This window comes from Spea bombifrons, chromosome 10 (assembly GCF_027358695.1).
Source record: "Spea bombifrons isolate aSpeBom1 chromosome 10, aSpeBom1.2.pri, whole genome shotgun sequence".
NCBI classification, from domain to species: domain Eukaryota; kingdom Metazoa; phylum Chordata; class Amphibia; order Anura; family Pelobatidae; genus Spea; species Spea bombifrons.
Window position 1 is genome coordinate 24253761 of NC_071096.1, and position 16727 is coordinate 24270487.

General features: G+C 37.5%; 1 protein-coding gene across 11 annotated transcripts in view; it reads right to left on the bottom strand.

The window, feature by feature from the left end:
* The window catches only part of NRXN2 (neurexin 2), a 200491-nt gene that overhangs the window by 12033 nt on the left and 171731 nt on the right, over nucleotides 1-16727 (bottom strand). For all 11 annotated transcript variants that reach the window (XM_053449718.1, XM_053449719.1, XM_053449717.1 and 8 more), the window contains 2 exons: nucleotides 15829-16151; nucleotides 687-765 (listed from right to left, as the gene is read on the bottom strand). In XM_053449718.1, coding sequence (XP_053305693.1) covers nucleotides 687-765; nucleotides 15829-16151 — 402 coding nt within the window. The remainder of the gene's footprint in view (nucleotides 1-686; nucleotides 766-15828; nucleotides 16152-16727) is intronic.

Sequence of the window (16727 nt, forward strand, 5' to 3'; positions counted from 1 at the left end):
ACACAGTGGTGTACCTTTAGTATGTTTAAATATTAATCTGGAAGGGTAGTTTGTTCTGTCTTGCACTGTTAATTTGTAAATCTTTATAAACACCCTGCAGTTCTGTATACACAAAACTGTATTATTTCATCATATCGCCTTGCCTTTTACAGCCTTCTAATTTACACCATAACATCACTCTAAAAACTGCACTCCTAGGCCCTAGTAAAATACACCGCTAAATGTATTCTAAGGATTTATGGTACATATGTATCAATTGTTATTGCCCTAAATACCAACTACAACAAAATCATGTTTTCTGTCTACCTCTTATACACTCACTACCTTGTGTTCTTACGTAAATATATTATATATTATTTGAACATTTTCATCCATCATCTAAAATCTCTTTACCTGTAATTATACACTTTTCTAAATAGACCCAATTTCTGTTCCTTGTCCTGAATTCACATACCCTTGTCTTCACATACCCACTTATCCATATCTTTCTAGTGTTCCTTTACATCCACAGACATTGTGTTCTTTGTTTAATTCGTTTTTAATCTACACATCTATTGCCATAATCTCCTTCAGCCCTCAGGTCATCTACACTTTTAAGGCTTTCTTTTTTCCCGTTGTCTTGTGATTGTTTTTATATTACTCTGTTTATGTTAACAGTCAGTGTACTAGTCCTTGTTAAGTCTTACCAGTGCTTGGTTCACATTCTTCCAAATCTTCGTCATCACTGGGGCACTCAGCTGATGCAACTAGAAGGTCATCTGAATTCTGCCAATAAGAATTATAATAGGTTAACATTACTCACATAGTATGTAAATAGGGTTATATTCCTGACATTTTCAAACCTTTTTTGAGAAATGTATGTATTTGAATTTATTTATTATTTAGCCATTAAAACACACATGCACAACCATGCAATACTTGTACATTTTATTTGCAGCTTTTCTAAAGATGAAGCCACTCTTTTGCAGCAATCAGAGCTACTATAAAGGTTATAAAAGGTTAAACACCCCCCTGTAATCTTGTTGTAGATGTGTCAACAATGTGCCCTTGCCAGTTGAGACAGAATTGTCACAGTGATGTAACATGCAGCTCTTGTGTCATCATACCATGCTCCACCACAAGTTAAATAAATCAAATTGGTTGGTCTTGACAGGTTGCTAGCTAGCAAGATGTAGGTCTAACTGTTTGAATTTTGAACACACTCGACAAGAATTGCACTGTGCTCATCACCAACAAACCCTAATTATTTTTTAACCTCTTTGTGACAATGGTTGATTTTATTTCTTTGTACCCTTTGTTACAATGGCTGTTTTAACATTTCTGCAGTGCTCGTGTTTAGCTGTAATTTTCTTCTTTCCCATTAACTGAACTTATATACAACTTATATAATGTTTTTGTTCAGGACAAGAAGGGCTTTTGATTGTATCATATCACTTACTATAAAAAAGTATGAAATATGGTGAAACATTTTTTTGTTAAAGGACTTTCTAAAAAACTATTTTACTCATCTATAAAAGCTAATGAAAAAACCTACTTAATAGATTCTACTATTTGTCCTGAGTTTAGAAATAACAAATGTTTTTATGTTTTTTTTGCTTTTTTCTGGACAATAATTATGGGGCAATAATTACTGTACAAATAGTGTTTTGCTATTTCAAAACCATTTTTTTCCAAATCTGGTAATCCTGCTCCCATGTGCTATTTGGAACATCTTTAAAGCTAGCCAATGTAATTTTCCCCCATGAAACTATATATTTTATTAAAGTTTAATGATCCCAGGGTATTTCAAATGCTAGTATTTTAACTCTTTACATGCACTAATTCTACCTCTAGTCTTTGTCTAATTTTGTGTTAGTAATTTTGTGTGTTTTTTGTATCAAACACATTTTACTTCAGGTGTGAATTTACAGCTCCTAGTATATGTCACTGTCAAACAACACCCCAACATCTCCTGAGTACAGTAATACCACCCATTCATGGGCTTGCCTGTTTGGGGGCAAAATTGCCACGTTTGGGGCATGCACATTTTTTCAATGTTGAACTTTGACATTTGGTGATCCTGTGCCCATGTCCTATTTGGTACATCTATGAGCCTGGCCAATTCAATGAGCCTAATAAAACAGCGTATTTTTGAAAACTAGACACCCAGGATATTTCAACTACGTTAATCGTCTCTTAAGCTCTTCTAAAATGAGCATCCGCTGCCGTACAATGTATGGTGCAAGTTGACGCCCCTGGGAGTTGCCAGATATGATGCCAACATCGAGGCATTACAGAAACACCGTTTGGGTGAAGAAAGCGATTGTGCCAGGCACTTCCATTGTCATCAACGGGTTAATATGATATATAAAATATTATTTACTCCTTAAGGACTAAGGTTCTTTTTGTGGACTGGAGGGTTTTCGACGCATTTGGTATCTTGTTTTCAATCATAATTTTCTCCTCTCTCATGAAGTCTAACCACACAAATTATACATTGGTTTTTTTTTCAGGACAAGTAGGAATTTTCTTTGTAACAATATCTATATAAACCATTTACAGCCAGTATAGCTAGTACAAATTAAAACGTCTCAAATACCTTGTAGTTATGCCTTGTGGATAGTAAAGGTACCTAGTAATAATGCATACATTACTATGGTTTAAGATGCTTTTATCTCTGGGCTGCCTCAAAAGCTGTTTTCAGGGAAGGACTGTGCACCTGATGGCATCCTAAACCGTCCAGTCCTCTCTTTAATGAATAGTTCCCAGTGACTATAATAAAATTGCTACTAAGAAATCCTTTCTAATTATTATAATATGCTATTGCCTATTATATTCCTGTGACTATACTGTTTATGCTCCAATAGCAAAAAGAGCTTACTAAAGATTTTTTTTACTGACCTTTGACAAAAAGCATTAATACGTCCGGAGCCTCTCTGTGAAACTAGATAGGTAGGTTATGTACATGTGCTATAATGCACCACCCAGACAGGGCATTCCCTCCATATGTGAATTATTGTGGATGCAGGTTGTTAGTCTTCTTAATAGCATTTTTCCTTCCCAACTGGAGCCTCCTTCTTGCTCTGCATATATTAAAAGCTGCTAAATTGTAAGCTGTAAAATGGAAATAGAAACCCATAATTTGATGGAAGAACCATTAGGCCCATCTGACCTACCCTTTTGCCTGCTGTAAATACTCAGACCTTAATGAGTCCTTGGGCTGAGATTTGGGATAGCCATATTCCTATCCCTTGCGTGATTAATTACCCTTACTATACTAACCTCTACCACTTTTGCTGGGGTGATATTTCACATATTTACCACCCTAACAGTAAAGTAGAACTTCATTACATTAGTTTACATCAGACCCTCAGTTTTAGATTATGACCTCTGTTATTCTAACATTTAGACTCCATTGATAACATTTTCTGCATCTCCATCCTGGTTATGGGAAAGAACCTCCCAGAGCTGGTGAGAGGACTAATTCTGGAACACCCAAGATGACAAATTCTGAGGGACTTTAATGCCTGGGTTGATGACACTCTTTTGCATCTAGGGCAAAACCTCCTCTGCATGGTGAGCACTCTTGGCTTCACACAAACTGTCACCTTTGCACTCACACTCAACCTGGTGTTCCAAATCTCTTCTGTAAAAATAAACTCAGTTTTATGGTCATATCTCCTCAGAATCAACCCCCTCCAAAACTGGCCAAACGAAGCTCAGCCTTGCACACAATGGCGCAGCCCAGCTATTTTGCACAGTAGAAATGCTCTGCAAGCCACCCTGCTTGCATACCCCCACAAACTTTCCAAGTCTATCTTTAAAGATTGTGCAGCCTTCCTCTCTGGTATTTGCAAGAGGACAGCCAAGGAGTGGGGGTCCACATTTCCTGGCTTGTAGATAAGCTTTGACATCTTAAGAAATCACCTCAAAGCCTGCTGCCCACTGCTTGTGACTTAGTTCCTGCACCCACACATCTTCTTTCAGCATGCACAGATACCACTGGAGCAGACATTAAAAAAAGTCCAGTGTTCTTTGTAAGCAGGAATTTTTCCAGACCTATTGAAACAAGCAGTGGTGAAACCTCGGGGAGGTACAGTTCTAATCAAACAATGCCACTCTTACCTGAAAGAGCTATTATCACCCTACAGGCCAACTTGCCCCCTTCGATCTACACAGCTCTTCTTTCTGTGCCCAGAGTATGCACAACATCAAGCTCCAAGACATTCTGTCACATTGCTCCCACACTCTCTGCCACATTCAGTGAGAAAGGGCCCATCTTTAGAGACTTAAAAAAAGACTTAAAACGTATATTTTCTTCCAAGCATTCAGCTAATTCACTTCTATTGTTCCCTATTAACGTCCAATTATGTAACTATATAAACGTAATCTATAAGTTTACACCTTTAAAGCGCCTCACCCACTGGGATAAAAGTAAAAATGTCTATGGTTGTTGAATTTAGCTTCCTTCCTGTACTTTGTTTAGGTTAATGCTTCTATCACATCCCGTAACTAGCCTTTCTCCTTCAAGCTGTACATCCTGTATTGGGATGTCTTAGTCTTTTTATCTGGCAAACCATTTAGAAATTGCATTAGCCCTCCTCTGAGCCGCACACATTACTGTAGGTGAGGTCAAACAAAAGCTCTGTACCACTTCCTCTTTTTACCACTGGTGCCTGTTGCTATACAACGCGGCATTTTGGCCTTTTTTTTTTTAAACTGTTTATTCAAAAAGAAGGCACATAAAAGAAGCAAATATTCTCTTTCCACAAGTTACAAAAGTACGCTAGATTAAATACCAACAATAACTTGGTGTCTAAGGTTGTTTGTATAAAAAAATGGCAAACTATAAAGGCCAAATGCTTTTTATTAATTTAATCTTGTGTTACAATAATAATGTTACAATTATAGATTCAATTCACCTTGCCCACACCCCTGGAAATATACAGCAACTTATATGGAATGAAGTAGGATGCCTTCATTATATCAATAGGTGGAGATACAAGTTAACTGCTTTTAAAGCAGGTTGTATAGACGGAATTAGATATGCAAAATGGTATAGACAAGAATAGACTTGAGATTCAACACCCAGTCAAAACTGTTAAAATCCAATACTCAAGTATAGAAAGTAGACAATGCTGGTAAAAAAATGCTATAATTAAAGTACTAAACAATTGAGTGATGTCTTCCAAGACATTTGAAACAATGCTATGCTTCCAACTTTGTGGGTTCCAGCATTGTTGTGCCCCAGTGCATGAAGCAAGGTCCATAAAAACATGGTTGGATGGGTTTGTTGTGGAAGAACTTGACTGGTCCACACAGAGCGATGTGGAAGCTGTAATAACTGCAAAAGGGGGTACAACTACATATTTATGTCTATGTATAACGAGTCACTTTTGTCGTAATGGTCAGTTGCCCCAATACTTTGTCCATATAGTGTACATTGTGGGTTGATCACACCATGGGAAACAACATGAACATGTGCATACTAACGAAGTGTAATTTGTGGCCATTCACAGACACCCACAAACCCATCCACAAAGCTGCTTAAAAGTTGCACATGAAGCAGTGAAAAAGCAACTTGACAAAATTAAGATTAATAAGGAATCAGGACCTGATGATATTCAACCAAGGGTTCCTTCATTTTCATTATTTTAAATAAAGAACCCTTTTTTGCTGATTTAGATAAAAAGCATTTCTTCTAGTCTGAATGGATGACATTTTGGTCTTTATACAGTCCTATTAATAAATAGGTCAAAACTGGGATTGTCCTTTTATGCATTTCTATACTAAATTATGCCCTCTAAAATGCCCTTCTTTAGTGTTAACAAATTTAACATCTCTAAATGAATAGTTCATAGACAACAAAGGAAGACATTTTATACAAATAAAGAATAAAGGTATAGAATTCACTACCAAGAGGGGCAGTGCCAAGAACATACATGGCTATAAATAATAGAATTAACATTAATATTTTAGTGGTTTTTGATCCAAGGAGGGAGGGGATTGCCTTTTGGAGTCAAGAAGGAACCCCCCCCCCCACAAGGCAAAGTTCGAAGCATAGCTGTGTTCATGGGTTCAAGGACTGAATGCTCAGTGAAGAGGTATCTGAAACTATTGTAACTGATCTTCACAATAACATCTGTGATAGAATGACTTCTAATACAGGCCCCCCAAGGTACTCAGAGATGGCTCCAGCCTGGCTGTCAAACAAATATAGCCCAGGTAGGAACTCCATTGTTTAACTAATCCCATCAATAGGATTGCTGCCAGGGGAATGAAATGTTGGGTTGTATACATGTATCTGTTTATCTATGTTAATGCAATTCTGTGGATACATGAGGCTATGTTTTACAACAATAAACTGTTCATTCCTGCTGTACGCAATTCAAGGTAGTTGTGTCCACTTATTGGGTACACATAACAGGATTCTAAGGTGTGCATGCTGACTGGTGCTGGGAGTGATTTCGAGGACAACAGGAGGATACATTTGGGGGATCTCTGAGAGTTACTGACTCAGATAGCTTAAAATGGGGAAACCAGATGGAATAAACGACACCCAGGGGAGTGTCCTAAGCAACAGGTTGAAAAGGATAGACTTGCCCGTGTTTAGGGCAGAGCCTAAGATGTAAATAAAAGGAAACTTATCAAAGGGACAACTCCCTAGGGAGTGAGAAATTATACTACAGTATAAAGGCAAGCAAAAAAATCTGGTAGACAGTCATCACGGTAAGTGACACACTTTTACTAATGATATTAACGTTCGAAATGTATCCCACAATATTATTCCTCAATAATCTTTCAAAATAATTCATCCACCACAGATGTCAGCTGTAAAGGTCTTTAATTGTCTGGCTATGATTTTGGTCTCTTCTTGAATATGTGTTCTAGGTCCGCTAGCTTTTTGGCACCATACTAGAGAATTTTTGAAGATCAAAAACATCAGTTTGTCTATTTCCTGGTTATAATCCATGCTTGTTATACGTATGGATGTATACACCTGTCCCTGAGGCTTTACCTGGTTTACCTTTATTTAGCATTTTCTCACTTTATCATGTGTCAATCACATGTTTGCTGTAAGATTTTGTAGAGTTAATTTGCAAACCTGTACAGATCTGTTCTTTATTGGTATGCACAGAGGAAAAAAAAAGTTTCAAAATGTCTGCCTTCTCCTGATGTTTTTTTAATAACTTACCAGCTTCATATTTCATATTGGCCAGCACATTGGCCTTTGTTTCTCTTTGTCATTAATACGTTTTTCCGAAGTTTAACTTGCTGTCATTGGTGAATTCATCTCAAGGTTGGCCAATATTCTCCAAATGCTCTCTTACTATCCTTTTTTGTTCAGCTTCATGTCATTATATTTGGGGGAGGGTTTATAAAATACAATACTTTACTTTACTAAACAATAGGGTATCTTTAGATACCTTTTTTATTATATCATCATTCCCTATAGAAAAATTATTTGAAATATCTTTCACTTATCTACAAAAGCTAATAAAAAAACTGTTAAATAGATTCTACTATTTGTCCTAGAAATACCCAGTGTTTTTATGTTTTTCTGCAAGTTATAGGGCAGTAAGTACAAGTAGCATTTTGCTATTTGAAAACCAATTTTTCACAAATCTGGTCATTCTGCCCCATGTGCTATTTGGGACACATTGGAAGACGGACAATTCAATGTATTCCCATCAAACCATATATTTTTGACAACTAGACATACCAAGGTATTTTAAATTTTAGTTTTCCAACTATTTCTATGCACTAATTCTACTACTAGCCTTTGTCAAAGTCTGTGGTAGTAATTTCTTGTGTGTTTTTTTCTCACACATTGCTTTTTAGGTATGAATTTGCAGCCCTTGGTATATGTCCAAACAACACCCTAATATGTGTTCAGCAACATCTCCTGCATAGGTTTGTTTGGGGGCTATTTAGGAGGTGCACATTTTTTCTTTTCTTTTTGACATCTAGTCAGTCTGCACTAATATCCTATTTGGGACATCTTTTAACCCAGTCAATTCCATTTACCCCATCAAACAATACATTATTGAAAACTAGACAAGCCATGGGTATTTCAAATGCTAGTATTTTTAATCTTCCCATGCCAGGATGCCAGTGCCGATTTTGCACTTAATCATAAAAATAATCTTTTTTTAAATAATATTTTTGGACTTTTTTGCATTTTGTTGGAACTAAATTGTTCCCATGATGGCGACATCACTGTATAATTATTTCTTAATATTGTCACATTTGTATTTATTTTTTAACTACCGTATTTGCTCGATTATAAGACGAGGTTTTTTCCAGAGCAAATGCTCTGAAAAATACCCCTCGTCTTATAATCGGGGTCGTCTTCTAATCAGACCCCAAAAAAATGCTGGCGCCATGCTGCTTACCGGTCGCGAGCAGCGTCTCTTCTGTTAGAAGCAGGGCAGGAAGCTTGCAGCGTCCTCACAGAACTCTATCTCCCCCCTCCCTCCTCTGAGGGCGGGGCCAGAGAAGTTGCTACAGCCGGTCCCCTGCAGAAGTCTGCGAGTGGGAGATCTGCAGTTCAGGTGAGGGGGTGGGGGAGGGTTTTTGAGTATGTGTGAAGTGTGTGTGATTAAGGGAATGAATGAGTATTTAAATGTTTGTGAATGAGTGTGAGTGTGTGTGTGATAGCATGGATGTGTAAGGGGGGTGGGGGTTGTAGCATGGCATATGGAGGCTGTAATCCCACTGCTATCATCCCCAGGTTCCAGCATGTACTGGCTGCCTTGGCTTGATAGGAGTGTGATTGCTGTTAGCAGTTTGATATATATATATATATCAAACTGCTAACAGCAATCACACTCCTATCAAGCCAAGGCAGCCAGTACATGCTGGGTTAAAAGGCATATCATGGGGCTGAGTGGCATATAGGGGGTTAAAATGCATTTCTGGACCTCCAGAAATGCATTTTAACCCCCTATATGCCACTCAGCCCCATGATATGCCTATATACCTCCAGAAATGCTTTATACCCCCCTATATGCCACTCAGCCCCATGATATGCCTTTTAACCCCCTATATGCCAGAGTGGCATACAGGGGTATAAGGCATATCATGGGGCAGAGTGGCAAATAGGGGGGTATAAAGCATTTCTGGGGGCAGAGTGGCATAACTGGGGGGGGCAGGTTGGCAAATAAAAGGAAATTTAAAAAATATATTTTTCTCAATCATAGCTTTTATTAAACATGAAAATAATTTACATTAATTAATATTTACTGGTAAAACTTTTTCCCTATAGGGTAGTCTTATATTCAGGCTTTTTGTTTTTTTCCTAAATTAATATTTTGATTTTGGGGGGTCGTCTTATAATCGGGGTCGTCTTATAATCGAGCAAATACGGTATTTTTTCTTTTTTTAAATTTTACTAATCACTAATTAGAAAGCTAGGCTCCATTGACTTGCATGTTTGGATGCAGTATTGGTATTTAACCTGCAGGGGGAGCAGAGAATAGCTATTGGCAAAAAATGATTCAGTTAAAAATTACATCTTAGTAATGATAAATTTATTTAACATGACCATAGTCTAGCTATTTTACTTTTTTTTATCAATAATTACCAAATACATAAATATTTTTTTACTGTAATATAACTTTTTTAATGATCCTAGCAGAATTATTACTAATATTTGGTGTGTACCTGCAAACACAGAAAACATGGGAGACTTCAGCACTGAGTTGTCAGAACTGTTTATACACCTAACATTTTATATGTACTTTGCTCCAATTTCAAGAAGGACAGTCTCCTATATTTGATCATCATTTGTATAACATAAACAGCCCCTATAGCCTGTTTCAGACCTAATATACAATTATTATTAACAATTCATTTTTTCAGCTATTAGCAATAGCTGTATTATGCAATCAATGATTATGTAATAGTAAGTTGTAAGGTCATTTTAGTTAATTAATAATACACAAATAACAATGGGCCATCTGTTAAGATTGTGCTAACCTGTGTTACCTCAGCTGTAGTGGGCTACGATTAGACCCCAAATAAATTGGCAACTGCCTAGTCAACCATTTATAATAGTGTTCATCATTCTCATGAGTACACTGCAGAAATCAAGAGCAGTTTACCAGGGATTATATCTGGCTGCCACTGGAGTCATGAAGTATTTTGAACTGAGCATTCTAAGAGGAGTTTTAATTGTCGCTATTCTTGCTAATGGTCCTTTCTTCTTCATCTTATCCTTTTAAAAATGGCATCTGGAGGAACAAGAGGTTGTCAAAACTCGTTCAGCTTCTAAGACTTTTTTATTTATATCGCCAACAATTTACACAGCGCTTACATACAATACATACACTCACTCGCCACGTATTATTATTATTATTTATTAGATACACCTTGCTAGTACCGGGTTGGACCCCCTTTTGCCTTCAGAACTACCTTCATTCCTCATGGCATACTTTCAACAAGGTACTGGAAACATTCTTCAGAGATTTTGGTCCATATGCACATGATGGCATCATGCAGTTGCTGCACATTTAAACAATGCACAAGTGGTACTAAGGGGCCCAAAGTGTGCCAAGAAAATGTCCCCCACACCATTATACCACCACCAGCTTGAACTGTTTATACCAGGCAGGATTGATCCAAGCTTTCATGTTGTTTACGCCAAAGCCTGACTCTGCATTCTGAATGTCGCAGTTGGAATCGAGACTCAGACAACATTCTTCCAGTCTTCCATTGTCCAATTTTGGTGAGCCTGTGCGAATTGTAGCCTCAGTTTCCTGTTCTTAGGTGAAAAGAGCGGCACCTGGTGTGGTCTTCTGCTGCTGTAGACCATCTGCTTCAAGGTTCAATGTGTTGATTATAAAGAGTGGTTATTTGAGTTACCGTTGCCTTTCTGTCACCTCCAACCAGTCTGCCCATTCTCCTCTGACATCAACAAGGATTTTATGTCCACACAACTGTCGCTCAATGGATATTTTCTCCTTTTCAGACCATGCTCTGTAAACCCTAGAGATGTTTGTGCGTGAAAATCCCAGTAGATCAGCAGTTTCTGAAACAACCATGCCACGTTCAAAGTCACTTCTTCCCCATTCTGATGCTCAAGTTATCTTGACCACGTCTACATGCCTAAATGCATTGAGTTGCTGCCATGTGATTGGCTGATTAGCTATTTGTGTTACCAAGCAATTTAACAGGTGGCCAGTGGGTTATATGATTAACCCTTGCAGTTTAACAACAAAACACTAATTCTGGTTGGGAAAGCCTTTTCTTTTAGTTTTAGATTCAATCTTTACAATCTAGCGAGGCATCACAAGGGTATGGCGATGTGCAAGAAAGGGGGTTAAAAGGAAATTTCAGCGGCATTGAGCTTGACAAACTAGGTTAAAAAATATATCTCAATTCTCAGTGGCTTTTCCAAACCTGTGTAATTGCTGCACCATTACCATGGCAACCCCTAGAAGACTCTGTCAGCGTTTTGTACTGGGATTTGGAGGTGATCTGAGGAGGTTACAGATACAGATTCTGCATAACAAAAGCAAGTGAAAGGAAAGTGGGAAAAGATGACAGCAGAATTGCACATGAAAAATAACACAAAGACTCATGGAACATGGAAGGATTAATTAGATTAATGGAATTAGGGGGAGAAATCCAACAGTAACAAAATAGTAAAACAAAATGTCACTGAATTATAACATTTCATCATGTGCATATGTATTATAACTACTTCATCTTATAACTTAGTTTCTAAATGAAAGAGTTACACAATACCTATCACACTATTTTTCATTCAACCTAAAGTGTTTATTTTTTACTAATCTAGGCATATTTACGGTACCGTAAATATTGTGCGTGTTTATTTATTGAAGGAATAATGTACTGTGAGGCTTACTGCCACCATTTGACATCAATCACATATTTTTTTTTCTAGATTAAAAATCTTTTCATTAAATCCCTTAATATAAGATATGTATTACATATTATAATATGACTCTGCTATTTTAGAGTCATTTGATCAAGTTGTAAGTAGAAATTAAGTATATAAAAACCTTTATAAGTTTAAAAAAAAAACAACAATATTTTTCTTTCCAAGGGGTAACCTTGCTTTGCAGTTTTCTCTTATCCCTTCTTTACATTCTAGCCTTCAAGTTATTACATACGTTATTAGGACAAAAGTATTGGGACATACCTCTTAATTATTGAATTTGGTTGTTCAAATCAGATCCATTGCCACAGGTGTACAAACTCAAGCACCTAGCCATGCAGTCTGCATTTACAAACATTTGTGAAAAAAGTGGATCTCAGTGAATTCAAGAGTGGTATTGTGATAGGATAGCACCCTTACAATAAGTCAGTTTGTGAAATTTCATGCCGCTAGATATTCCACTGTCAACTTTAAGTGGTGTTATTAGAAAGTGGAAGCTTTTTAAAACAGCAGCAACTCGTCCACACAGTGGAAGACCATGTAAAGTAACAGTGCAGAGTCTCCAAGTTCTGGGGCACATGGTGCATCAAAGTCACCAACACTCTGCTGACTCCATAGCTGAAAAGTTCCACTCACATTAATATTAGCACACCAAACTGCAATGGAAGTTTCACAAAGTGGGTTTCCATAGTTGAGCAGCTGCATGCAAACCTCACTAAGTACAATGCTATGAGTCGGATCAAGTGGTGTAAATCATGCCGCCACTGGACTCTGGAGCAGTGAAAAAATGTTCTGTGGAGTGACGAATCATGATTCTCTTAAGCAGTCTGATGGGCGAGTCTGGGTTTGGCTGGTGCCAGGAGAACATTACCTGCCTGATTGTATTATGCAAACTGTAAAGTTTGATGGCGGAGGGATAATGGCATGGGGTGTTTTTCCTGGGTTAGGCTAGGCCTCTTACTTTCAGTGAAGGGAAATCTTAATGCTTCAACATACCAAGCCATTTTGGACAATGCTAAGCTTCCAACTTTGTGGGAACAGTTTGGGGAGGGTAATTTGCTATTTTAGCATAACTGTGCCCCAGTGCACAAAGCAAGGTCAATAAAGACATGGTTCGATGAGGTTGGTGTGGAAGGACTTGACTGGCATACACAAAGCCCTGATCTCAACACCATCGAACACCTTTTACCCGTATAGCATAGTTATGTCTTTTTTTTCCACTAAATATATACGCTCAACCTTTTCAAGACATCCAAGTGCATTTACCAAGATAAAGGCAAATTCCTTTTTTTAAAGAAGAGAGTTCATTCTCAAAAGCTTCACCAGTATCAGCACTCACAACCTTCAAATGTAGTGCATTCCAAAACAGAAGTACAGCCTGTTTAACACGGAACTGCACCTCCTCTTATATAGATATAGTATGATTCACTTTTACTGCATTTTTTCCAATATAACATATATAATTTTCCAAAGTACAAAATTGATATTCTGGTTATATATATCGTTAGATCCTCTCGACTTTTACACCGATTCATTATAATATATAATTGTAACTGGTTTGCCTGCACAACTGTTACTTGACATTTTGTAGTTACTGAGTCAAGTAGTATACCCCAATCTATTTGTCAGAATTAGCCATTACTTTATCAGCGTTGAATCACACTCTCTGAATCTGCCCAAATTAATCAAGTAACTTTGTTCCTTTAGATCCCACTAGGACCGTGGTTTACTTTTCTCACCTTTAGCTTGTCATGATTCTATAAACTGTATGAATCTGCAGGGGACTAATCCTGCGATCCTGGAAATATTTATAGCAAATGTATTTACTGAAAATATTGGCCAACTGTGCCATCCCATCAGTAGGGGAACATTGGAGGTGCACCTGTCACACGCAATAAGGCACTCGTGGCCGGAGGCAGGGCAGGCCAGGTGCCAGATTTAAATATCCAGAAATGCAGTACTCTGATATTCTAGTGTGGTCTTGCTATGAGTTTGCTGACTTTGAATTCTTGTACTGTTATTTTGTATTCATTTTGTCTGTATAAACTGTAAGTTGTAATTACACCTATGTCACATTGCCTTATGTTTGCATGTTTAAATGAAGTACATCTCTCTACATTACAGCTGTCTGTGTATTTTATTAATTCTTACATTTGACAAATATAGCCTTTCAAATAATATTGCCATAGCAGGATAAGTTGTCTGTGATTCACAACAGTCTTTCATCCTAAAGGGGTTAAAAGGTGATCTAAAGGAAGCTGAGGTCATGTGAGTTAACACTACATGATCAATTTCCTTTGTTGCAGTTATTGTCCATCTCCTCCTCCATCCTTACAAACCTTACACAGACCAATCAACAAACAATTAAACATTATAACTACAAAACAGAAATAAGCTAAGGTATAACCATGCAGGTTATAGAAAGGAAGTTAAGATAACTTTTCCTGTGGTACACAGATAAGGTAAGTATTTCACTAGTATATATTACTTATTTTATTATGTAAATACCATTATATAGGTTTATTTTGTATATAAACGTGTAAAACGTAATACTTGAAAAACGTGCAGACCCATTTAAGGGTTTAAATTCCTGCCAATCTGTGTGATAATGTACTGTAAGAAGCCAAGTCCTACTATTTTTTTTTTAAATTTAGGTGAATTTTCAACCTATTGAAGGTAGGTTCTCACAGAATGAAAACATTCAACATCAAGTATTTATCTGCAACAATGGGTACAAGAATTTAACCTTCAGATGGCAAGAGCAGCTGTGTTGCTAAGAACAATAATTAACTGTTTAGTCACTAGAAAATTAAACTTTTTACTTGTGAATTTCTTTTCCTAGTGCATCCCTAGGCAGCACTCCATGTTACATTATGTAATTAAATAGATATACCACAAAAAGATATGGACACGAAAACTTTATTTTGCGGTAAAATAGTGCTACTTAATTTATGCAAATAAATTCCCATGTTTTACTAGGAATCTTGAGATGCACTCAAAAGGGATATACCAAAGGTTGGATTATATTACTCTACCAAAGGCTGCAGCCTGGCTAGAAGATAGATCAGACTGGTAGTGAATGACAAAAGCAGTATAGAAGATTTCCTCCTGAGTTCAGTCCTGGGTCCAGGGTGTGTAAGAGTCTTTCTTTCTGGAGGAAGGGAAGCACGATCAAGCCTCTTATGGAGGTCAGAGCACATCTTGGGGATACATTCTGGAGGCAGAGATAGTGCCAGTTTATCTTGGTGGAATTGTAGAAAAGCGTTAACCAAGGAAAATGCTTGTAATTCTCCAACCTTCTTGTTGAGGTAATAGCTAATGAGAACACTGTCTTGAGAGTGAGAACATGTAAGGTTCAAATGGGGGAAAACCTCGACTTTATCCAAGGATGTTCAGTAACCATGCAGTCAAAGGACAAAGGACAAAAAACAGCACTTCCTAGCACTAAACAGAAAAAAGCATCTTTGTTGCAACAGGACTCACACAGGAGCAGGCAACCAAAAATGAAAACACCTTGCCTTTGTTAAACTCCTTAATAGTAAAGCAAACAAAGGGGAGGGGTAGCCCATCATTTCTTCAAACTGGGTGCTATAATAGGGAAAAGGAGGAGAAAAACATCCCTACTGAGAAAACAAAACAACAACAGGAGATGAGACACCTGCCTACCAGAGATAGGGCTAAAAAACACAAGGTAACAAGGGGGGTGTCTTTTAGAGATTTATATTTTCCTTGCCCTACTTTTTGCAGGTGGAGTCTGAGTGCTGCCGAAGATGCCTTGGAAAAATACCCTGCACATTTTTATCTCCTAAACATTCTAATATTCATATATTTAGTCCTGGCTAAGGACTGACTATTATCCCTCCTTACTGAGGGACAATAGTAACATGTTATGGGACTAAGCATTTAAGTTTGCAGGTAATAGATTTTGTCTCTTTGCTACTTACCTGTGTAATGCTGTCTCTCATAGTAGGAGACCTCCCTTTCCGTGTTGTGGTGGTGGCCATGGTTGTGGTAGTTTCCATAATGGTAGTGGACATGTCTGCCAAAAGTGTGGTGGCTGTGGTTTCGGTTGTCATAACAGATGGAACTTCCCCAACCAACATTAGGTTGCCCTCTGTGTTGACATTGGGGTCACTCTCCGCAGCAAGAGACAATACTTTCAGACCATTATAGTACAAGCCTGAGATCTGACCCTGGAATGGACGCCCTTGATCCTTTCCTCCAACTTTTATAGCCGCCTGACTGTTGAAAATAGTGAGCTGCCGACCTATGGGTAAAAGGAAAGAAGAAAAGTCAAAGGCCTGTGCTTGGTGTATTACCTATAAACTTCCAAGGTGTCACTTGTTTGTTCCCCCACAGATAATGATAATGGTAATATAACTATTATAAGCATATACAAGAATAACACATCTGTAATTACATTTAAATTATTTTAATATAATTAAATTGTTGCATTGTAACTAACAGTAGCTTTTCAACGGTCAAAAAAGCAATAACGAATATTACTAGGTAATAAGACATTACCAGGTACCTATACTTAAAAAGGGACTGTTGCCAGAAGAGGTTTAAGCATGACTAAATGCAATACTAACAATACTCATCATTTTTATTTGTGTGTTTTGAGATGTGTAGTTGCTTTGGAGACATGTAGTTTAAAAACATAGATGCCTCTTGGAAGCTAGGAACTCAATTTGCCATAGCTAGCATTATTTATTCTGATTTCCTGTTTTGAAGATTACATCTCTTCTTTTCATCCCACCCTTACATGGTTGTCTAAACCGATCAACAACCTAGCAATACAGTTATTTAGTGTATAGAATTGTCAAATGGGGGATATCAGAAT